The 25,326-nt window shown below is 44.0% G+C and overlaps 1 protein-coding gene across 1 annotated transcript; it reads right to left on the bottom strand.

Moving 5' to 3' along the window:
• Nucleotides 1-1,937: 1,937 nt before the first annotated feature.
• Emp1 (epithelial membrane protein 1) lies at nt 1,938-21,029 on the bottom strand. Its single transcript, XM_015498185.2, has 5 exons — nt 20,870-21,029; nt 7,393-7,506; nt 5,258-5,354; nt 5,011-5,151; nt 1,938-4,238 (listed from the first exon to the last, which is right to left on the bottom strand). Exons 2-5 carry the CDS (start codon nt 7,468-7,470, stop codon nt 4,072-4,074), a joined length of 483 nt encoding a protein of 160 aa, XP_015353671.1. The 5' UTR covers nt 7,471-7,506; nt 20,870-21,029; the 3' UTR covers nt 1,938-4,071.
• Nucleotides 21,030-25,326: the final 4,297 nt, after the last annotated feature.

The following is a 25,326-nucleotide window of genomic DNA, read 5'->3' as shown; positions in this document are numbered from 1 at the left end:
GATGAGCAAGTTATATGCCTGTGAGCCCCATTCTTGAGTGGCAACACAGAGCACTCCAGTTTGTCTTCTCTGTCCTCATGTTTGGACCAATTTCTCCTGAGTATTTACTTAACCACTTAACCATTCTATTTGATTCTACTTAAGAGATTTAACACATATTTATTAAGCTGCTCTACACAAGGGACTCTGACAATTTCCTGTCCTTTCACAGCTCACCTTGCAGGATAACCAGGTCTTGCTGTTTCACTACCTAGAAGACCGCAGTTCAACTGTAAACATAAGGCTTTCCACTGTCTCAACTTCTTTCAAGTCTTTTTAAAAAATGTTTAGTGAGCTGGTACATTATTCATGATAAGAATGCTCCTTCATATCATAATAGTTATTTGTGTCAACCTCTCTGGGTCACATTACCCAGAAATGTGGCCAAACATTATTGTGAGATGTCTCTGAAAGTGTTTTTGGAGATTATCATGTAAATCAGTGAACTTTGAATAAAGCAGATTGCCTTCCATAATGGGAGTGGGCCACATCCAATCAGTTGAAGCCTTGAGTAGAACAAAAGACTGGCCTCCCCTAGTAAAAGGGAATGCTCAGCTGACAGCCTTCCAGTTGGAACCACTGCCATGTCTCTTGCTTGGGTCTTTAGCCTAACAGACCACCCTGCTGATTTGGGGCTTGCCTGCCTCCCATAACCCCATGACCCAAGTCCTTAAAATAAATCTCTTTGTAAGCTGGGCATGGTAGCAGCACTCTGTAATTCCAGCAATTTGGGAGACGGAGGCGGGAAGACCACAAGTTTGAGGCCAGCCTTAATAACTTAGCAAGACCCTATCTCATAATAAAAAATAAAAGGGACTGGGAATATGGCTCAGTGGGAAAATGCCTCTGGGTTCAACCAATCCCAGGGCAGGCATTGGGGGTCCCACTTTCTCTACATATCTTGTTGGTTCTATGTCTCTGGAAATCCTGACAACTACATCCCCCAACCAGTATGCAGAGGTTTTCTTGTTGTTGTTGTTGTTGTTGTTGTTGTTGTTTAGGGGGGATTAGGGGAAATACCCTCTTGCAGGGGATAACTTGAGTAGAGCAGGGAGTTTCTGCAGGTCCTAAGTAAAAATTTCTCAGGGGCAGGGGATGGAGGGATGGCCAAGAGGTTGGATCTTTGACTGAAGGGCTGGGGTACAACACACAGGAAAGCAACCCTGTAAGAAGTGAGGGAGGGACACAGACCTCTTAAGATGGTGTCCTAAAAACAATCTATGGACCTCTGAAAAGGCACCGAGAATCAATGCAATTTGATCAATTTAAAATGTTGAAATTTTATTTTCAGGATCCATTGTATGCTTTGGATGCTTTTTTCTGTGCAGTGTTTTCATCCAAGCCCTGAGGGGACTGGAAGATTGCTCATCACATTGGTGTTGACTTGACACTGGGATACACAGTATACACCCTGCTCTCCCACGGTTGATACCAGTCTTTATGGCTCGTGGAAGGAAGGCCGTTAAGCCTGCCTTCACTCACAGAGCTACCCAGGGTTGCCCCAGGTGATACAATGAATGGGCTTCTGCAAATACGTGTGATGCGTACCTTTGTGAATCCTTTATGTTTTGGAAACACATTAGAGGAACTGATTATTTCAAGGAAACTTTCCAAGTGTCTCATTTCTTAATGTCACAAGCCATTTTGATTGAAGTTCATAACCTCTCTCTAATGTATTAGCTTATGAAATTCCATTTTTTTTGCCTAAGAGTTTTAATTAAAGCAAGACAAAACTATACTTAATAACATTCATTTGCCTGAAAGAGTTATTGCAGGAATACTTATGGTATTACCAGAAGGCAGCTTAATGTCTCAAATCAAACTGATAGGCAATTTAATGAGGGATATCACTATGACTCATATTTTCCCACATTTTTTGAAAGAAAACATTCACACAGTGAAGGGAATCAGAATCTATTTTTATATCCCTAGAGTTATAAACATTTGTATCAAAATATTTACAATTATAGCATATGAAATAATCTATGAATGAAGAAGCCAAATACAGTACTAGAACAACCCACCAATGTAATGCAAATTACATGAGACATAAATGTCACAGAAAAAAAGTAAAAGACAAGGGAATACATGGTTTGCTCCAGTCATAGTTCGACTTTTTAACAAAATGAAAGATGTCTTTGGGGTAGATCTGATATGTAGGTATGATTCTGCACTTAAGACAGCCCTCTACAATTATGTGATAATCAAATCATAATTGAAAAGTTCATTATTCCACAGATTTTTTTTTCTGGCCAATGTCTCTACTCTCAGTCCAGGTATAACATGGTGGTCTGCCTTCCACATTCCCTTAACTAGAATAAACATAGAGAAATATACTTAGTAATAGTCCCTTTACATAAATACCAGCAATTATGGCATAACAAATCCCTAAAAAAGGAAAGTTATATAAGAAATGGATGAGGAGAAAGCTAGAAGAAAGAAAGGGGGCAAGATGTCTCAGACTCTTCCTGGGGTAGATCTTCCTCTAAGGGCAATAAAGGAAAAGTCTTCCAAAAGAAAAAGAACTCCTCTAGGTAGAATCTGAGATGGCTTAAAGTAGCTGCTCTAGGGCAGAGCACTGCCTGCTGAACCAGGAATAACATACTACTTCTAAATCCTATATAGAAACGCTCCTGTGGCTGCAGATAGCTTGGTTACCATCTGACTGGGTACCCCAAGAGTTTTTGTTCTTTAAGAAAGTATCTTCCCATCACCTGTATTTTTATTTATCTCATGGGATTTTTATTTTCCTGGGAGCAGGCACTCTGTTCTTATTATGACTAAAATATAGTATGATTAATACTTTGCAATTATATAGCACCTTTCACCCAAGGACCTGTTGTTTGGTTTTGGTGTGTGTGTGTGTGTGTGTTTGTGTGTGTGTGTATGTGTGTGTGTGTGAATTTGCTCCCAGAATTGCTATGCCTCACCTGGGAAGTGGGATGGGCAGGGCCTCTGAGAGGTGACCATTCCAGCCAAAGCTAGAGTGACCCCTGACCTTGAAGCCCTGACCCCCCAGTATGGATAATCAGACAAAACTTCCTCCAGAGTTCATAATTTAGAAAAAGAATAACAGGAGTGTATTACATGAAATCATGCCCATTTCTCTCCTGTTAGGACTGCATTGAGGGGAATCCTAAAAACATAACCCTGGCATAGCACTGTGGCAAGAGTGTCCCTTGATCCCACAATCCGCATGGGGCTTTCACTACTGAATTGGTCATTGATTGCTCTAGAGAAACTCCAGAAGAGCTGCCTTCGCTTTAAATGAGAGCCTAGCAGAGTCTGTGGGAAGAGGTCTCCATGAGGGACAGAATGTAAGAGGTCTGGCCTGGGCTCTGCCCATCCCCCAGGCCTTCCATGGTGAAAAGCTTTTTTTCTTCCCCGCCCCACCCCTGATTTAGCCAACCCACCAACTTGGCCCTATAAACTATCTCTCTTCTCTGCTATTGTCACAAATGCCACCCAATTCTATGGAGCTAAGCATCTCCACAAAAGAGGGACGATGGTTCGCGGGCCAAAGCCTTCCTGTAGGCACTTCATATGGTAAAGTGATAATTTGCTTTGGGTCAGAGGGCAGGGTGGTTTCCAGACTTAGACAGTCAGCACAGAGAGAGTATCTGCTCCAGCCAGAACTTGTACCGCTTTGGTGCAGTAGGTCTGCAAGATCTCCAGTGTGTGACCCAGATTCACCCTCAGAAGTGGAGCCAATAGAATGGCAGCTGATGGGATCTCAGGAGGTGCGTGTAACTGAGGCCAAGCTGGAGGCCAAGTCTGGTGGCTGGAGGGAGGCCCTCTGGCCCCTATCAGGGAGCATCAAAGTACAAGTCATTGACTTTCTCCCAAGGGCAGGGGCTAGACCATAGAGAATCTTCCCAGTAATGGTTTGAGCTTAGACCTCTCCCACCCTTCCTTCCCCTTCCCCATTCCCTCCCCTCTCTTGGTTTTTCCGGCCCAATGACTTCCACTTCCCTCCCAGATTCAACTGCTTCCTCCTCCCACCCCCCCAGGTCCCCATACACTTGTTCAGCTTTATTTCTTTCTCAGGACAAGATAGAGAATGCCAATGATGAAGCTGAAGCAGAAGCAGATCCAGGTCAGGATGAAGCAGTAGCCGTGGTGGCTGTTCGAGAAAAAGTTCCTATTGCTATTGGCATAATGATGAGTGTAGATGGACACTCCGACCATAATGCACAGCCCTGCCGGAAGACAAAGTGTTGTTATTATTCTTGTTTTAACCAAGAAAAATGGGTTTTATAATTAATAATAAGGAAAGATTATATATAGGTAGATGTATCTATCTACCTATTATATATATATAATTATATATATATATATATATATATATATATATATATATAATTTTTTTAATCCTATTTCCTTCATAGCAATGGAAAAGTAAACACTGGTTGTCTCTGAACAGTAGTGCTTTTGGTTTGCTGTGGACTAAGCTTGGTGATGGTGTTGATAAAATAGAGATGGGTGGGCTCTCACATCTACTCCAGTTTGTGAGGCTGCAAGTGTGAAGCAAAACATTGAATACTATCAACACCTGGCTTTCCTGTCTGAACCCCCCTGTCTAGGCAGACTGTTCAGAGGTACAAAAGGACATGGACTTCCATCAAACTGAGTGTACTCGGGATGAGAGAAGACTGAGAACTGCAATAATTGCTTGCATGGTTGCAGAAGTTGCATCTTCCTAGGATTCCCACCTTCCCACCTTCTTCAAAAGTCCCCTATGCAAGCACTACTGATAGGCATGCCCCAACTTCGGTAGCTGCCAGGAACACTAGTTTTTTGAACAGTATAGCAGATGAGGAGTTCTCAATCTAAGCAATCCAAGGAGAAAAATGTAGAAGGCAATTTCATAGAGCCATATGTTAATCTGTTGAAGTATCCAGAAGAACCCACAGGAAGATTCACTTAAAAACGCTTCCCACATAAACCAGAGTCTGCCCCCAAGATACTCACAGCACACCAGCATGGTGGCGCCTGAGAGGAAGAACCGGTTTCCCTTCTCCATGGTGAAGAGCTGGAACACGAAGACCAGGAGGGAGATGACAGAGAAGATGATGGAGAGGATCATGAAGGCCTGCACAGCCTTGAGGGCATCTGCAGACACAGGGTGGGGAGAGCAAGGGCATTAGGCCACTCGAGACACTGGGCATTCCCCTGACCACACCCACTGTTGGCAGTGGATTGACATCTTTCTACATACCATCATTGCTATACATAAGTTCTTGGCCACAGTTACCCCCGGTACAGTTCTTCCAAAGACCTACGGATGATGTAATATCATCTGAAACCACCCAAACCTGAAACCAGAAAGAAGCAAAAAGGTGATTAAAAACTGATCCTCTACTTTAAAAAAAGAGAAAATAAAATAACAAATCAACTTACATCACAACCAAATCTTAATCAAGACACCCCCTCTGTAGCCATAAATACAGCTAAGCAGACTACCTCTTGGTGGAAATAAGGTCCAATTAAAGTTGCCTGAAGTTACAAAAGCTCCAAGAGATAAGAGAGAGAGAGAATGCATGAGCCAGAAAAAGGTCCTCTAGTCTCTTTGGACTTTACATTCCTTGTGGCTTGAAAAAAAATTAAATGTAAATAATTTCACTCATAGTAGTTTAACATTCTAAGGTTCTCAGAAACAAAAACCCTAGATGAGGAAACTGGTATTAAGTATGCACAATTTATCCACTCTCTCAAGATTGTCTTTTAAGGGTCTGGCTCACAAGAAACTCAAGGGTTAAGAAAAAAAAATGTCTGACTGAAGACAACTAAGAAACAGGGGGGGCTCCTGGGAAAATAATAATGAATCTGGGTCGTCAATATGCCATTTTCACTTATACAGAAGGTTCCAACTTCAACTTTCACAACTTGCAAAGTAAATACAAAGTAAAATAATGCAGCAAGAGCTTTATTGTGGGGGCAGATAAAAACAGAAGAGGGACTAGAATATCTCCCCCCAATTCACCATGGTACCAGCATCCCTTCCTGCCCAGCCCAAGAAAAACAGTGACCCTTCTGAAATAGAAAACCAATGCAGAGGGCTGGGGTTGGAGCTCCATGGTAGAGTGATTGCCTAGCACATGTGAGGCACTGGGTTTGATCCTTAGCATCATATAAAAGTAAATAAATAAATAAAACAAAAGTATTGTGTCTGTCTACAACTAAAAAAGTATATATTTAAAAAAGAAAAGCAATGCAGAATCCTGTCTACAAGCACATAAAACATCCATATACTGGAAAAGCAAAACCAAGGATGTGCCTCCATAAGCTCTCCATAAGCTCCTGTGTGCCAAGCCCTATCTTAAGGCCCAGATATGAAACACGTGGGCATCCCTTAACATGCTTTGAAGTTTATCAGACTTCTTATCCTGAGAGATGTAGGGGTTGGCATGCAGATGACAAAATCTGAAAGAGGCAAAATGAGTGGGGGGTTGGCTTACCACAGTTATGATTAAGTTAGCTTTGCTTATACTCACACCTACCAACATTTGCAAAGCTCTTCTCTGTAACTTTTAAAACCTAATTATTCCTTAACTGTAGCTGAGACTTAAACAGATTCTGGAACCATCATTCGCAGATTGATTGCCTTTGTGTGTAAATCCAACTGTCTTGTTTGAGACAAGCACAATAAAAGCAAATTTAGTGCTAAAAATGACCACTAGAGGGCAGAGTAGCCCAAGGTTCGGAGAGAGAGAAAAGACACCACCTTAGCTTGATAATTTTATGTGTGACCAAGTTAATTCAGGGTCACCATGTAAATGGTGCAAAATTCCATTTCACACGCTACTCTCTACCCAAAACTTGAATTCATCAGTCTGGCAAGAGTTCCTATCATCTCACTTCCATGCCCTCTTGCAATCAAGGTTCCCAGAAGGGTGGGAAGGTCTGCTCCAGCCAGATGGGTGTCCTGATCCTCAGAACAAAGCACATTCTTCCTAGGGACACACCTTTCCTAGCACTCCTGCCTCAAATGCATCCCTGGGTCCTTGCACTGTCCATTTTTCCCTGGAGAAACCCCACTCATCTCTCAGTTCTCCAAGTGCATGGCACAGGGGGCCTCTGCTGAGAGGAAGGTTCCCCTAAAGCCCGAGGAAGCTCCTTGCATCCTCCTGCCTCCACACCAACAGCCCTGGCGGGATCACTCATGCAGCCTAGTGACTGGTGGCCTTTAGCTATTGAATTGTTTGAAGTGTGAGGGTGTGTTTATTTTATTTCTTCAACTAAGCTGGAAGTTCATAAAGGGCAGGCATTATGGCTTAAATTTCTTTTGTAGCACTTTATGTAAATATTCAAATAATTCCTCGATGAATGAATGAACAAAAGAACATGACTCACGTTGGCAATGGTGGAAACAAACAACATAATGACAGTGGCGATGTGGACCACAAAGATACCAGCCAGTAACACCAACATTTTGGCTTTTCTGGTGATTTGTGAGCGAAGAGAGTTCTGAAAAGAAAAAAACAAAAGGGACGAAAAGGTTACTGTCAGAGTCGATAAGAAAATTCAGTTTTTCCACATGTGTGGGCTTCTCTGCTAAAATGGGGAAAAGCTGCCATAAACCATCACCGTTTCATCATAAATCCTGAAAACACCTTATCAACCTGGTTCCCAATATGCCTACTTTACCTGTTCATCCACTCATATGCACCCAAATGTAAGCATAATTCTGGGTTTTTTTTCTCAGGAATTTATATACTCATTTCTCTAATACAGCCTGTTTCTAAAAATAGAATGTTTTATGACAACTGTTTACATTTCATTTTGTGTTTTAGAGACCAAAAGTAAGGCTTTGTTTGTTTTTGTTTCGGGAGATTGAGAGACTGTTTATTTTACTGGACTTTTTGGATGTTTTGTTTTGTTGGTAGGCCTTTGAAATTTCCAGGTCTCCGTGCAACATCATCAGGTCAATTTCCATTTTCCACCAGAGAAGTGTCTGGGCTTCCATCAAACAGCTCATCTAGCAACTTTCATCAAAGTGATGCCTCCTGCAGACCAGCAGCTATTACTCAAAGTCCTTATATTGAATAGGCTACTAATCTGATCCCAGATGAGATATAAAATGGGAAGATACAACTTCTATTATTATAATGCCTTTTGGTATTCAATAATTATAACACCTAATTATAGTTTAATGGTCTGATCACCTACTGATTGAACATTTCAGGCTAGCATTGCCACCCCTGAGCTTTGGCCTGTGTGTACCTCGTGACAGGGGCACTGCTGTTCATCTGGGCCAGTGTTACATTTCCTACAGCTCAAGATGACAGCTCTGGGGCCTTTAAAAGTGTGCAGCTTGAGCCAGCTCCAGATGTGCTTTCTACTCCTGCGTAACCTTTACACAAATTCCAATTCTTCGGAACTCAACACAGAAGACAGGCAAATGCATAAATCACGGGGTGGGAGACCTGGGATCTAATACAGATTAAGAATGTGCTTGTGTTAACAAAAGCTTTCAGCCATAATCTCAGCAGAGAAGAAGGGAGCCCACTGGTCATAAAACCTAGGAACCAAAAGAGTGGGCAGGGTGCACATGGCGGTGGCTATTCTGATTTATGTCAGCTGCAGGGGTGCTTTGTCATGCCCAGGACAGTTATGATGCAGTGCAGGCTCAGAGGGACATCAAAAGGAAAGGACTGGAGGTTATTCACACCCTAGGCAGGGAGGGTACGTGGATGTCCCCACCACAAGACAAGATGAGTGTGCACAGCCTGCAATTGCCCCACTTCTCTTTCTCACTCCACCTAATTTAATTGACGCTTTGAGGGTGCTTGTGCCACTTTCATGCCACACCAGGTATTTATTAGACAGCACTGATACTATCATTGTTCTAACACTTCAAATATCTTTTATCTCCTCTCACTTTCCTCATGAGGCATTCAAAATCTAGCATGATCTCATGTACACTAGGGTCCTCTGCATCCTCTGCAGGCAAAGGATGACAGGCAGACACCAGCTTCCATCACCCTCCCCAGCCATCCTCCCCAGCCCTCTCTAACAACCCTTTTCCCATCTGGGCACTCTCCTGCAACCGGGCTATTTTTTTAGGCATGCATTCAATTTAACTGGGAATGATAAAAAATAATGAAGTTTATCCTGCTGCCTCAAGGGAGAGCTTGGAGCCTTTGCGCCTGCTGTGAGTAATCTCTCCATTTGTTCAAATTCATTTTTGCTCTTCTCAGGTTCTTGCACACCTCCACAATTTTCTGCTTGACTTCCACAGTAAGAAGAGGGTTTTGAGGAGAAAGAATTAGAATCGTATAAAGTTATTTGACATGCCTCAGTTTCCTCGTGTATAAAGCAGATGCTGCAATGCCGATCATGCAGGGAAGAGTAATGATTAAATTAGATTGCATATGGGCTGGGGTTGTAGCTCAGTGGTAGAACGTTTGCCTTGCATGCATGAGGCAATGGGTTCGATCCTCAGCACCACATAAAAAGTAATAAAATAAAGATATTGTGTCCATCTACAACTAAAAAAAAATATTTTAAAAAATTAGATTGCATACCTAGCATGTGGTCTGGCACGTGGCCGGTACCGATAATGGGTTTGCTTTGGTTGTGGTCGTCATTATTATTGTTATTATTGTCATCATCATCCATACCTGAAGCTGAGTAGATGTTGCCAACCCAACTCGGTTACATAACACCAGGTTGCCCCACATTAAGTGCAAGGAATAAAATATCAGCGAGCTGGTTCATGAAGCAGTGTGTATAAAGTCATTTTAGTCCTCTTAGAAATTGACATTTTGCCTAACCTTGCTCCTGGAGTGGGGAGGCTACAGACACACCCTCAGGGATGACCAGGAGAAAGGTGACTCATCTCAGCCCGTTCTCCTAATACCCACACGTTCATACCTCACTGGATCCTGACCTTGCCCTTCCTGGTTAAAAAAATAGGCTGATTGAGGGAAATCACAAATGTTATGTAATGAGGTCTTGTGTTTAATCCTCCTTGGGCTCTTTAAACAACTCTTTTATCCCTTTTGTTTGTAATTTTACAAATATCCTCCTCCTAAGAGTGAAAGTCATGAGTGGCCAAGAATGGAATATAATACACCAAGTGAGGCCACGTAAGGGAAACCATTGTGAGCTCCTTCCCTGACAGGTCCTTGGATTTCAGCAGCACTTTCTGTCTCCTTGGATGGCTCTGTAGCCCTCAGGTGGAGTCCACTCCCTTTCACTGCCGCTCAGTCTCCACTGGGAAGGCCCCTCTCACCCCACCTCCATGGTGTGCATCCTCCATATGCACAGGGCGGGTGAGTTCCTGGCCACTGGATCTCACTTTTGATCTAAGACACATCCCCACCTGATTATTAGATTCTCTGCCTGTTGCAGCCAGAGGACTGGGTGGAGGAACCAAGTTAAGAGGCAACTGTCTTTCATCTTAGATTTCAGTGATGGTGCCGTGTCTTTTCACCATGGACCGGAGTCATGTGTCTTGGATTAGCAAGTGTTATTATTGCACAAAACAATTCTCCCTGCTTCTGACTGCTGTGTCCAGCCAGAAGTAGAGGCTGTGAAGCTGTAACTATTGCATAATGCATGTAACTTCATCTTTTCACTGCCCCGGATTTGTCAGGTTTTATCAGTATCATCCATTGTCAGCTTCGAGGGGCTTCCATTATTTTAATGGTCCTCTCCCAATACATTTGGAAACAAAATGAACTCTCTTCTTAAATTCCTGTTCTGGATTATTCCTATTACCCAATATCTATATTAGAGATCCTGCTCCTCACCCCCATCAGATAAACCCTCAATCCAGAGGAGGCAACCCTTGCAGTCTTTATGGGGGAAAAAAAGAATGGATGTCTGGGAATCCACCAAACAGAGGAGTAGAATGGGTATAAATAACAGAAGATCCTGCTCTTGAGACTTCTACACATCCATTAGAGTAACTTGAGGGGAGACTCATTCTCTGCTCCACTGTGGATCTTGCTTTATCCTATGGCACGAAAGACCATTTCTGAGCATGTAGGTCATTGGAGGTTATGCTACCCCTGCCCTCTCTGTATGTTTCACTAAAAGAATAACATATTTCTTCTCCATGCCTCTCTAAAATGCTTCTTGTGGCACTCTACAGTGGAAAGCATTCCATCACCAAGGTTGGGTAACTTGAACCAGGAAGCAGAGAACAATACCATTGGAACTCTGTGGTGCACAGGGGTCCCAGAGTGTGGCATTCATTGTTGGAGACTCTCACAACAAGGTTACTGGTGGCCCAGGCCACTGGAGGTGATGAATTTACACTGTTCTGAAGGGGTAAAACATGCACTGGCTCCATGGGGGATGCCAGGAACACATTTCTGTACCCGCAGGAATGTGAACAGAGCAGAATCCTCACCTACCTGCTGTGCTTACACAGTGATGATCTGGGAAAATGAGAAGGTATAGGAGGTACACAAGTTGCCTCTGAAAAGAAGCAACTATTAGGAGAAATGGGTTCGAGGCTTGGAGCCTCCCACAGGTCTTGGTCATCCCTTTTCTAGTCTTCTTTCTATCCTCATGGACAGACCTGCTTGTTCCCCTTCCACACTGCCACACTGACAACTGTTTTTCCTTTTCTTCCCACATAACCTGAATCACATGACAGCTCCTATCTCCAAAGCAGGCCCCCCCAACCATTGGCTATTCTGTATCTGCATTAATTTCTATTTGCTCATAGAAAATGTATTATGGTTAGCAGACTCGACCCTGAGGATCACAGTTGCTGGTGAGCCTAGCTATAAATGACCAACTGGTGTCGGGGAGGGGAGGAGTGGATGGAGATGACACAGTCTCCATCCACTTAAATCTTTATTGGCTTCTTGCTTCCCTTTTACATTTACTTCCCACAAAGAAAGAAAGAATACAAGACAGACAGAGACAGAGGGTGAGAGAAGAGAAGAGGAGAGGACAGAACAGAGTAAAAATAAATAAATAAATAAATAAATAACCCTGAGACTGCCTTGCTTTGCCTTGCTTTTTCAGGTAGCCTAATAAGGTGCTCTGAGCATGAGAAATTAATTAGGACCCTATGAGTGAATTTCCTTTGATGACCTGTAACTAATTCTGCAGAGACTGAGAAATCATCTTCTCAGAAACAATAGAGAAATTCAGATGTGCTTAGTTTGGCTACAAGATGGCTAAACTAGGGATCAGATAACTTCCTGTTGTGGAGTCTGTGTGTTTATTGAACAGCCAGAGGAGTCTGGAGGAAGCAGTTCTCTAAGGGTGGCCTAAGCCACCATAATTGGGAGCAATGAAACAGAATAAAGCAACCAAAAAACCCACTTCTTCACCATAGGAAGTGGTGGAAATCCTGGCACTTGAGTCACTGAGGAATCGGTCTCAGGCTGCGGACTCAGAACCAGGAGCTAGGAACTCTGTGAACAGTGGGGGAGTCCCACAGCGCTCAACTTTCCATGATTCATGTGAAAGTGGGTGAGATTCTCCTGAATGAAGGCCAAAGCGGAGACATTCTCTACAGGAAGACAAGATGGCGCAAGAGCCTTCCTGAGCAGCACTTGCTGGACCAGGTGGGCTAGCTGAAGCCAGTTCAGGCATTTCCCTGGCAGCCTAAGATAGCTCAGGCTTTACTAAGGGGGGAAAGAGAGCAAAAATGGCCAGTTGCCAAGTTCCCTCTTTCCCCTTCACCTTCACATTCAGGTCTTGAGTTTCTACCTCCTGACTGTTCACTCCCATTGCCAGAGTCCAGCTCAGGCCCTAGTCTGGACCCCTCCCCTGATTCTCTCTCAACTCCCGGACCCCATCCATCCTCTATGCTGTCTCTGGATTATTGAACCATGCCTCTCTACTCAAAAACCTCCGAGTCCTCCCCTCCCACCTGCCTCCCACACACATGCCATCAACACAAATCACCAGGAAAGATTTGAACACCCCATACAGGCCCTTGGAATCCTAGGACTTTGATTTCCAAAACTAAAAGCTCTGCTTTTATGTCCTTCTGCCAGTAATTCTTAAAATTTTTTTCCACCAAATGCAAACCTTGCCTCCTCTAAGAAGCCTTCCCAGATACAGGGGTCAGAAGTAGTCTCCCCATTATGCTATGACCCTTACACAGCCCTTTAGCAAAGCCACTGATGACAGCCTGCCTGGTAACAAAGTTATTTACAGACGTGTTTGGCTTCCTTGCCACAAAGAGTCCAAGTCCCTGAGAGTCTTGTTTATGACAGGTACCAAATAAATATTGCTCAATTAAATAAATTAATTGAGAAAGGAAATATTTTCTTCTGTATGGAAAAATAAGCCACGTTGAAGTGACTGAAGACTTTGTAACAGACGCAGAATTCAAGAAGGAAGATGTTTTCTTTTTGAATATGCATGCACTTTATTATTTTAAAAAATGACTTAATATATTATAATGACTATGTATTGAACATTTCATTATATGTAAATTTTATGTTATATATTCACATCCACTATTTTTTTTCACTGTGGAAACATGCATCTATTTCTTGAGTACCTTTGGCATTTAGATATATATATATATATGTATGTGTTGCATTTTGTTCAAGAAGAGCTAAAAAATGAATGCAAAGAGAAGATCTTAAATTTCTAAACATTAATCTGGCTGCATATTTAAATTTTCTACCTACTTTTTTGGATTATAGAAACTCCAGACTAAAGGAGGCTTTACAGTTCCTTCCCAACACATGAAGCTCATCTACAAAACTGCACCAAAGAACTATCTGAACCATGCTTCAACTGCTCTAGTCACGGGAAGCTCACTGCCTACCAAGGCCCCATTAGGAGAGTCCAGACAGTGCACCAGAGTCTGCTTTGAACAACCACCAGCCATCTTAGCTCCACCCATGAGGTTGGACTAGATGGATGCTTCCTCTTTCTACCATGGCCACCTTTGCAGTGCATTCAGAGAAATCTGCAGCGCTGTCAGAGAATTCACCAGAGGACCTCAGTTAGATCCTAAAATCTCAGATGACTCTACTGCTAGAGCAGTTCAGCAATTTTTACATTGGGTGATGTTTTTCCAACTGTGAAAGGCTCATCCTTCTGGATAACTGCAAATTTTGAAAAAAGCTTCTCACACCATCTGATCAAAGACCTGGCACTCCCTGGAGGCAAGGCAAAGATGAAAGGCAAGCTGCTCCTGGTCATGTGACCTCCATGAGTCAGCCTCTGGCTCTATCCTCCTCTGGGCAACACCCCAGCAAAGCTGCGGATGCCTCCTCTCCTGAGGACACAGCCTAGGGTGCCCCAATCGCCCCTCTACCCTTACAAGTCAGGACCACTTTGCTTTTGATGTGCTTGTTTCCCATTGAGGATCATTTTGGTTGGCAAAATCCACGTCCGTGGAACACAAAAGCATAAAAGGGAAATACTCTCTTTTGGAAGCAGCCAGAGGATGTATCTGGAGGAGGAAGAGGCTGGGATTAAAGGCAGCTGAGTGGATGAGACCTTGGATGAGCTTTTCTGGCTGTTGTTTTATTTCAAGTATACTTTTCCATTCTCAATATTGTCCTTACGTAGGCGTGGGAGGGGGGCATTAATTTCTACGTGAGAAACATGGAGAAACAGGATCCTGAAGGTTCATTCCCTCCTGTCTCTCCATGTCTGATGTTGGTGTGGAAAGAAAGAACTTCAGGTTGCCCTTCACTCTATGCTCATCATACTAAGGGCTGACGCTCAGAGGACAGAGCAGCTTTTATACCCAGGAGAGACATTGGCGACCAAGCAGCAAAAGAAACAGGGACCTAAAGCGTCCAGGGAAAACACCTATTTTTCTTCTAGGTCCTGGGGGAAGGAAACTACATCTACATTGCAAATGTGGGCTATCATAAATAAAGGTGACTATAGAAAAATAGTGTTTATCCAGCCTCGGTGTAGAATAGTATGGACTCTCACATAGTTAGGGATCAGGTCAAGGGCAGGGCAAACATGTTATCAGGAAGGAAAGGAAAGGAAAATAAAGGAAAGGAAAGACAGGAAGAAAGAGGGGAGAGGTAGGTCAAGCAAACAAGCACTTACTGGAGAACCAGATGCTCATAGAAATTCTGCCTCTGCCAAATGGCTGATATTGGAAAATTTGCATAACCTCTCTGGTCAGTGGCTCGTAGAGAGGCAGAGTGTCAAATGATACAGAGCATAGGTTCTGGCTTTGAATCCTGCCTCCACCAGTTCCCAACTGTCCGCTCTAGACCTCATAGGGTTAACTCATGCCTGACAGAGAGCAAGGGCAATATGGTATTTGGTTATTATATTAATTCCTTCATATAGAATGAGAGACTTGGGCCAGTGAAATGGGCTTTAAGCGTCTCTGGCAGAATCTGAGGGACAACGTCTATGTCAGAGGCAAACAACCAGCATGAATATTATTTTTGCAGATGCTCCCCAAGAGAGTAACCTCTCCTTCTCTCTTACTTCCGCTTCTCCTCCTTTGTGTCCAGCGGAGGGGGTGGATCTGGGCAACATCTGCAAGGCTGAGGCCAGACCAGGGCTGTGAAGCCTAGCTCAGCCCACACCCCAAGCCCACGCCCCAAGCCCGCAGCTGGTCAAGGGATGGGGCGAGTCCCCTGGGTAAGGACAGAAGCTTCTGACAAAGGAGAAGTATTCCCGCTGCCAGAGTGTCTTCAAGGGAGAAGTTGCCAAAATCATAACTCCGGTTTGGGAAGAAAGTCAAGGTGTGGCCCCGCCCGGCAGCGCTTGGGTGGGTCTGACAGCAGATGGCAGCAACAGCCTTCAGCCTGGAAGGGGGCAGGGAGCCTGGAGGGCCGCCACTCAGGCAGAGGCGCACCCCAAGTGCATTGGGTGGGCTGCAGGCTTTGTTTCTATTTTTTAGAGCAGTTGATTATTTAGAGGTTTCGAGGCATTGGGTCATTCAGTCCAACCCCTTGACCAAGAAAGAAATGCACGTCCCCTAGTAAAGCACAGTCAGACCCGAGGCCACCATCTTGCATCTTCCAGCCAGGGCTCTTCCACTGTAGCATGATTTTCCTTCTCCTGTCTTTTGTCTTAGCATTTGGCAGTTACTCATCACTCTGTTCCTCCCACCACCTCTGAGTTACTCAGACAGTCGTCACAGCCCCTCAAAACAGTACCAATGGTATAAACAAAGGGTCTTTCAAAGGCCACTGCTTCTTCCTGTCATATTTCTGAGAAGGCCCACCCAGCAGAGCCAGTCCAGAGGCCACTAAAGGCCTGAAACAGATTCCCTCTTTGCAAACCCTGGGAGAAGCTTCCAATATTCCATCCCGGGCCCCACCCTCTGCATAGGAGTCCCCTCCCTATGGAAGCTCAGAGAGCATCTTTCGGCAAAGAGAAAGCTCTGGGGCTCAGCTTCAGAATTCTTTTGAGATCAGTGGGAATACTCCATCTTACCCCAAACTCATTGTTTCAGGGAAGAAAGTCTCTCTCTAATTCCCCTTCTCCAGCCCTCTGGGGAGGGGCTTTGATTATTTGAAACAAGAGGTCTAAGAATCAAGGGTCTCACTTTGCTCCTAGTTCTGATCTTACCTCTGAAAGATGGAGGAACAGTAGGAGAGGTCACCGCCTTGTCGCACAAACACTTAATGAAAACACAAATGGCACCAAGCACGTATTGACCAAACCAAAAAAAAAAAAAAAAAATAGATGTGGCTGAGCAACAAACGAAGCTTCACAGGAACAAGTATCAGAATTTTGACCTAATGATGATGTCCTGGGACATTGAGGGTGGGTGGCCCCCAAACAAGAGGAGAAGGAGTTAGGAGTGGAAATGTTCTCAACATGTTGTCCTTGCTCTTTGGCTCTCTTCCTGGTCCTTGTCCACCCATCTTTCTGTCCCTTCTACACCTTTCCATTTGCCTTCTCCCCCAACACCCACCCTCCCTCCCTCGGGTCCTCCGGGAACCTTCCCTTTCCTCCTCTTAATTTGTTTTTCCTTGGCTCCACACCTTTAGGGCCACACCCTCATGCTGCAGGATCTCCATCCTTGAGAATTGGGTGGAGTTTCTTTCCCAGGGAGAGCTCAGTTTCTCCCTGAGCCCAATTTCATTCCTGACAAATTCCTTGCTATTGTCAGTGTCTTAACAGGCTTAGCTGGCAGGGAACCCTACGTTTCATAAATCAAACCTCTCCTTCCCTTCCAAGTGCTGGGTGATGTTCTCTGCTGCCTAAAGGTAAGTCCTGGAAGTAAGCAATCTCTAGGGGGATGGGGCACAGGATGCCACCTGTGTCCTCATGTCAGCTGGGAGCCAAGCATTCTCTGCAAATGCCAATTTCAGTGCAAGATTTTGCCTCATTCCACTTTTCTACCAATTTCTAACCAGCTTTTACTGTGAACTCAAGGGATTTCTCAAAATAAGAATGGTAGGATCTTAGAATTTCAGAGTTTCGGAGGCCTTGAAGGCCATCAAGTTTAATTTCCTCAAGCAAGGAAACTGTGAGTGATTTTCCCCTGGCCATACTGCAGAGTCCCGACAAGACAACAGCCCCTATGTCTTCCTATCAGCATCTCATATCTCATACTACCTATCTCATATCTCACAGCCATAGTCAAATTCCATGCCAAAAGGATTCTCTTCCTTTTTGAAGGAAGAATTCATGAAATTGACTCAAGAAATACATCAACTGCCACAGCCACATAAGGCCAAGCCACAACCAGAGAGGAGTTCCTTTAGGTTCCAGAGAAATGCCCTCCCTATGACAGGGAAGAAAATATTGACCCCAATATTTTGTTTAAAAGGAAGAGAGAAGAAGCAATCCCCAAGAATGTTTGTATTTCTAGGCAGCATCAGTGAATCTTCCAGTTAAATTGAGAAAAACTGCTTCACCAATCAGCACCAGGGATTGAAGTTTTGGGGATGTGTGTTTTAGGGGTGAGGTGTTGCAAATTCAAATAAACTCCTAATTGTATGTGGCCTTCCTTAATTATTGAATGGCAAGCATAGTCCCAGAAATTTGGGATCAACTGGGCTGAACTGAGAAGAGTCCTGAAAAAGAAAGGCTTATGCTCAGAAAATTCTAGTCCTACACTCGTTAAAGATTATGAGCTCTTCTCAAGGGATTGATACACTGACTTCCAGCAATTAGACAGGCTACCTTTGATTGGCAGCTTATTCCTTTAGTTAGCATGACAGGTGGTTAACCGTGTACAAGCATGGACCACATGCACTGTGGGCCAGATTATGGGACAATCTCCAAAACACCAAGTTAAATAAGTGTTTCTCATATTGGATTGATTTAACCATGACCCACTAGGTGGCAATACGAGGTGTGTCCCTCTGAGTATGTGCATCTGAGTCTCAAATTTCTCTGAGCTTTTGTGTTAAGGCTGCAGAGTATAGAGATGTGGGAAGTTAAAGAAGGAACCATATTCATGTGTCTAAAAAATGAAATACCTCAGAGTCCAACTCTATGGATATGCTTGACTATGTGCCTATTCTAAAACTTCATAAATGCTCCTTTCTAAAACGTAGGAGGAATAAAGAAAGAAAAGTAAAAGAGATATTGCAATACAGATCCACCAAGCTGTCTTAATTAAATATTTACTAAGAGTTTAGTGTCTAAAAGATGAGGAGCATTGGGTGGGGCAACAACAAATCCCGTATAGATATTTTCTGGGTTGTTTCAGACCTGCAGAACCAGGAACTTACAGGGAAGCTGATTTTGTTCAATTTAAGGAAACCTGATAGTTTGGAGCTACCCCTCTAAGGGGGATGAGCAGGAGACACAACTCTGAGGTACTGAGCTCCTCCTGGATGGGGATTTTTAGGAGCTGTAAAATGTCCAAAATTAGACTCACAAATATGGTGGAAGAACGAATGAGATGATCTTCCAGATCCCTCCCAAATTCAGAATTCTAGGAATAAAATGAAGCATGTATTGGAACTAATTTGCTTTGTGCCCTTTTCCGTGGCCACTTTTCATGTACATACCCCATCAGGCTCCAGCGAGTCTAGAGAAAAGCAGTTTTGCTTCCTGCATAAACCATCCTGGGCCTGTGTGTTCTTTCTCCAGAGCCCCCATGGGTCCAGCACTCCCCGAAAATCCCAAGAGCCACCAGAATGAGCCAAGAGGGTCTGCATTCCCAGCCAGATCTCTATGAAGCCCATTCAAGGCTGGGAAATGATTAGGCCTAATTGGTCTCCAGAAGAAAGCACCGAGGATTGAGCAAACCAGTCAGTCCTTTCCAAGGTTTGCAAAAGGAATGTCTTTCCTCTCCTCAGAGGGCCGCCCAGGATTCCTGGGAGGTAGCCAGGTTCTGAGGAAGTGATCTGCTCGGGGCTGGTCCCTTGATGGCATTATGCCAACTCCCAAAACAGTTTAGTACCCCTGAACAATGTGAAATCTGGGGGCCCTTCTCACCAGGGCAGTAGCCCGGATGTCCAGCAGCCCTGGATGGCTCTCCACCCCCGCCCCATTCTTTAAAGTCTGGGTGGAATTGGATCCACCTCTGAGGGTGGGAGGCCACAGGGGGAAAATAGCCCTCCCGTTTTTGGGTTGTCTGAAGACCTACAGCTGAAGTCCCAGAAACCTCTCCCAACTGAGGCGCTCACCGCCTCCTTGCAGGAAAAGTAGACAGCAGGAATCTGAGTCGCCTTAGGTTGCCTCAAACTCCAGCAAATAACAGACAGCATGTTTTTGCACTCCTAAAGCCAAAGAGTGATGTGAAATGCTTCACAAATAACAAGGATCATGATGTTTACACCCTCTGGATTGTCGGTGTTTCCCATTTGCTGACTGGTTAGAGTTTGCTTATTAGTTTTAACCTACACAAAACTGACCGCAAGTCTGTATTATTTTCATAAACTACCAGGGCCGTGGATTTAATCTGGCTCTTCTCGAGCACATCCATGTAATCTGGAAGTCATAAACATTTGAAGCAAACGTGGGAGTTCCCTGCATCTTGAGAAGTTGCCCTTGCGTTTGCTTAACCACCCCCTCGGGGGCAGTTTTACAAGGAGTTTTGCCTGCTCAACTTGCAGGCTGATTACATTTAAATCTCCCAACCAACAGGCGAACTGCATTTCTGAAGGAAAAGCCTAACTTCACCAGACAAGCTGAATCCTGTCATTCTCATCTTGTTTACGTGGGGAGAAAAAAATATATATACCAGTATCTATGTCAAAACGGCCACACCCCTGTCGACACTCAACCCAAATGTTAACCCAACAAAACAAAAGCAAACAGCAAAGGTGCCTTTCTTCTCCCCAGATGCACTTCATGCTTCGCGTTTGCATTTGTACAACCACATTCTGCCAAAGAGTGAAAAGATAAACATTCCAAAAATGATCACTGCCTTCCCTGCCACAAAATTCTACACCCGCTTAGGAATTTCTGTTGTGAGCTTTTACTTTGCACTGAAATGCAGCTGTTCCTGGGGTGGAAGTTCGAAGCCACTCAATAGTTTCTTATAGGAACAAAGTTCCCCTGCCCCTCCCGCTCCTCCAAGCCCTGTTTCCCTTCTGCCTCCACATCTGGACCAGAAGAGGAGTCTGGAATCCACATCAGGCTCCTGATTCCACCAAACGAACCCTCCCACGTTTTTTTTTTTGTTTTTGTTTTGTTTTTTTAAACACCATTTGCCTCTCTCTCTCTCTCTCTCTCTCTCTCTCTCTCTCTCTCTCTCTCNTGAGTACAGACCCGTCCTGTTGATTTCCCCCTGATCCCTCCACAAAACACATTCTTAACTTTAAGGGAAAGGTTGTCTCAGCATCCACTTGACTAAACGTTTCAAGGACTTGATTCTGAGAGAACCATGGAAGAGTAGCAAAGGAAAATAGTAAAAGCAATGCTTAGATGAACTCTCAGAAGGAGCACAGTGAAAAGGAGACAGAACGCAGAGCTTCCCCAGAGCTGGGAGCTGTCCTACCTTGAGAGTCCCAGCGACAGAGGCAGACGCCCTGAGTGGCAGGAGCTGGCAGCAGCCTTGGTCCGCTCTTCTGGAGGTATGTGACCACAGTGAGGGGAGGGACTGCCTCCCGAGGTTATAAGTTTCCTCCGCTGGTGTGCTGGGGTGTGTGATGGGCGGTTTCTTTTCCCTGTGTTTTAAAGGAGTTTCTATGAATCAGTCTAGCTTTAAAAAAAAAAAAAAAAATGTTGGTAAGCTACGCCCTGCTAAGTTGGCAGTCAGTCAAAAGTGACTGGGAGTGAGCCATCAATTCAAAGAACCCTGTTGTAGGCTCCCTCTGACTCAGACACACAGACCACAGTGGAAAAAGGAGTGACATTGCTTCAAATGAGTAATAGGAGTCACACAAATAGATCTGTTTACTGAAGCCCATTCCTCCTCACCAGAAAGAGACTTTGGTTACTATGGACATAAGACAAAACACAGGTTCTAGTGGAGAGGGGGAGGAAGGGGAAAGAGGAGAGAAAGGAGAACCCCTGTTAATTAAAATCCCAGCTAATCATCAAATGAGATTCCTGTTCTTCCTTCTCCATCAAATGCATCAGCTGCTGCTCATTGCCAGGAAGGATCAGATTTATTTCTGACTCCCTTGACTGACCCTTGGACACCTTCCTGTGGTATGAGACCCGGGAAGCAGAAAAGAGGACCAACCAAGTGCCTTGGTAACCTGCCTCTGAATGAAGGAGCACTGATTGACAATAGACAATCCCTGCTCTTTAATTATGCACTCTGAATGCCTGTGTGGACTCTTGGAGGAAGTCTTCTAGACTTTGCTCTCTGATCTCCATATAATAATTACCTGGACCTTGTTCCACAATTGACTTTCTTGAACCCAGCTATTGGCGTGATCATCACTGCCTGCCACCTTCCCGCACCACTCCTCTCTAACTTAATCCTGGAGCTGGGAGGAGACTTTGAAGGCATCTCATCCCACAGTCTAGGCATTCATCTGAGAGGATCACAGCCTGGATGCCCAAGTTCAAGCCCAGCTCTCCACTTAGGAGCTGTGTGACTTTGAGCAAATCACTTACCCTCTCCATGCCTGTTTCCTCATGCATCAAATCGAGATAGTGGATAGCCATCTCATAAGTTATGGTGAGAAATATATACATAGAGTTTATAATAATACATTCGCTAGATGCACAATCGGTGTTTGCTACGATGATTATTTTACTGAAGAAAATTCTCAGGCCCAGAGAAAGGTGAAGTGATTTCTTCAAGGACATACAGTAAGTTGGCAGTAGCAGCTTGGATTTGAGTCTGCCAAACCCAAGCAATTCTACTGTACATAAGTATGTTCATACAGTTATTTATTCATTCATTCAACTGATACATACTGCATATCAACCTGCCCTGAACCATGTTCAGAAGATCAGATCACAGAAGTGAACAAGATCCCTGCCCTCTTAGAACTTAAATGCCATAAAAGGATAGGGAATGAACTGATGATGTTGCAATAAAAGGTTGATAAAATTAGATGGTAAAATTGTGGGTGAATGTTAGTTGCTTCTGGTTACATTTCTGTTGTTTGTTGTTGCTTTTAAAATTTTTCTGCAATAAACATGTTGCTTTGGTTTTTAGGAGAAAATATGTTCACATAGAAGAGAATATTTCTAAAGTGGATGATGAGACCCACACACACAGCCTCTCCACAAGTCCCTAAGAACTGAATTCTATCTCTGTACAGGTAACAAAGTCTAGATTTTTCACTAAAAACTGATGATGTGACAAAGATGGCATCGGTTTCTCATATATTTCTTCACCTCCCCCCTCTCACATCACTCATTTGATAATAAAAATGCCTGGCTGGGAGGAGCCACTCCCAGCACTGGCAGAGTCCCTGAGGTCTAGCAGCCCCACCCTAAGAGAGGAGAGGGCTCTGATGGTGAGCCAAGGGAACCCTCTTTACATGGTATTTGTCTCACCTGTGCTCAGGATTGCCTTTGCCCTCCAAGGCCTTCTGCCTGTTTGGAACTCTCTTTTCCCACCAATGGGTAGGGGACAGCTGGGCTCCAGAGGTGGAGGCTTCACTCAGCTGCTGGGGAGCTGTGGTGTGGCTTGCATTTTTTAAAGGGAAACCTGGAGCTAGGAAAGATGGGGAGGGAGATGTTCTCCTTCCCACTGTCCTCTCAGGTTAACAAAGGAAAAAAGCAGAAACTTTTCTTAAAGTCCTTGAGTAGAGGAGTCATTTGATTCTTCTGGATTCTCACACTGGATTCCAGAGATTGCAGATGGAGGGAAGGGCTCTGAAAGCAGGAGTTCTAGTTTTTCCTCTCCTACTGCCTGGCAGTGGTAGGGAGCAAGGGACCTGCCCTCCTGCATTTCTGCCATAAAGTGAGTAGATGTCGTTGCCTTCAAATGCACCTAATAAATCTCACTTTCCTGTGCACTTTTGGTGATGTTTAGGTTTGGAGAGAAAATGTTAAAAGTGTTGAACTCTTAAAATGTGCACACTCAGTGGTACTATATAAAGCCAAATACTTGGTATGATTTGGTTTTCCTTTTTCTTTCTTTTATTTCTTTTTTTTTTTTTTTGTACAGGAGATTGAACTAGAGGCACTTTACCACTCAGCCCTTTTCATGTTTTATATTTTGAGACAAGGTCTTGCTGAGTTACTTAGGGCCTCTCTAAGTTGCTGAGGCTTGGTGTGAATATTTTTAAAAGATTGATGCCCGTCCAGGATTTCTAAAGTCTCATAATTAACTCTTGGAATACCACTGAGCTTATTTTATAAGTTGCCAAGTCTGGGAAAGAAACCGGATCTGCTCTGGCTGAAGCTGCATTTTATTGTGCCTCTGGATATGATTAAAGCACTAAGCCTGATTCTTTCCATGGTGGTGAGCGGACACTTTTTAAGACTTGGGGTGGTAATGTGTTCAGGGGTCTACAACCCCGTGGAGCTGGGCAGTACAGCTCACTCTGGGATCCGTGCCTCTCCAAACAGTCAAGAGTAACCTGCCTTTCTGTTCTGCTCCTGTGCTCTCCTCCTTTGGAAGGTAGATGCCACGCATTCATTTTCCACATGGGCAGAGAGCCGAGCAAAGTTTCACTCGACCCGTCAAGCCATATATTCTTAGGAAGGAATGTCCCCTCTTGCCCAGTGAAACAGTGCTACTCTGGCACAGGAATATGTCCCTCCTTCTGTAGCAACAAGTATCCACTTCTGGCCGGATGCCATTTGGGGTAGATTTTCCAGTCTGAACAAGTGTAAACACTTTTAATGAACATATGAATTTGAGGGCTTTTAATGACTTGATACAAGAAGTCTCCTAAGGTAGGTCTGGCCCCCTAACACCCACAGAGAGCCAGCAAGAGCTTGAACTTGCTTTTGTTCAAACTCAGCCAGAAAGCATCCCGATTGGTGCAGCATGTTCCCCAAAGCTATTATTAGTGCAGGGATGTCAGGATCAGTACTAGCAAACACTGTTTGAAAGGCAAATAGAATGCAAGAAGAAAGTTATACAGTTTCTCCCAAAGTCCAGTGAATCTGTGTTCCTTGCCACTCCTCTGAAATTCCAGAGTTGAGCAGAAATTCTGTATTCCTTCCACCCTTTCCCCTCCTTTCCCTTCTTTCTACAGCACTCATCTCTTTCTTTGTTTTCCCGTCAGGCTATTTTCTTTCTTAAACTCCCCTCAGTAAATGTAATTTTAATACAGTTTCACAAAATGGGAAGTGTCTAAAAACCCCCTTCATTCCCCCGTTTCTTATCTCTGAGCTAGTCTGTGCTGAAACTGCTTTGGAAATAAAATACTGATGAAATTCCAAGAGCACCCAAGAACCCCAGCCCAGTGGCCTGACACCTTCCAGCTGAGCAGAGATGGTCTCACTGATGACGTAATGCCTATAGGTAAAACAGAGAGATGGAGCTATTAACAATGACAACCTAAAATCAGCAAGATGGAGAAATCCCTGCCACGGGGACAGTTGCCAGATCTATGCTAAATGTGTATGGATGGTTAACTTGGATGAAAGGAAAAACTTCTGACCTGTGTCCACTGGCAATATGGCTTCAAAGCCAGAGAAGAACAACAAGCACACAAAGAAGCAGCAGTTGTCACCAAAATAAAAAGTGAAAATATTAGGTCTTTCCCCAGATAACTGCAGTACTAGAAGGTGGGTATTAAAGAAATATTGAATAAACGGCTTTTCTTTTGCACTTTGCATCTCATGTTACCAAGAGCATTGTTCCTACTGCTTCATGGGCCATTTCAGGTAAACAACTGGATATTCAAAAGTGAGTAAAGATTGACCATCTCTCCCTATGCATGCAGGGGCAGAAGATCCAGGAAGCAGATGCTGGCTACATAGCAGGTGCTCAACTAAAAAATAGGATGTTTAATCAAAAAGTATCTAATACCCAAGTCAAAGATTCTCATGTTCTCCTTCAAGATCTTTCCCTCAAACTCAGATGCTGGG

The sequence above is a fragment of the Marmota marmota genome, unplaced genomic scaffold (assembly GCF_001458135.2).
Source record: "Marmota marmota marmota unplaced genomic scaffold, marMar, whole genome shotgun sequence".
In the NCBI taxonomy this organism is placed as follows: domain Eukaryota; kingdom Metazoa; phylum Chordata; class Mammalia; order Rodentia; family Sciuridae; genus Marmota; species Marmota marmota.
The sequence above is the reverse complement of the archived record's forward strand: the minus strand, read 5'-3'. Positions and strand labels throughout refer to the sequence as shown.

Coding starts and splice junctions, on each gene's coding strand:
- Emp1 (XM_015498185.2), bottom strand. CDS start 7,470: ATGTTGGTGTTACTGGCTGGTATCTTTGTGGTCCACATCGCCACTGTC. Junction 5,152..5,257: donor ACTTATGTATAGCAATGATG/GTATGTAGAAAG, acceptor CTGTGTCTGCAG/ATGCCCTCAAGGCTGTGCAG. Junction 4,239..5,010: donor CGCCACCATGCTGGTGTGCT/GTGAGTATCTTG, acceptor GTCTTCCGGCAG/GGCTGTGCATTATGGTCGGA.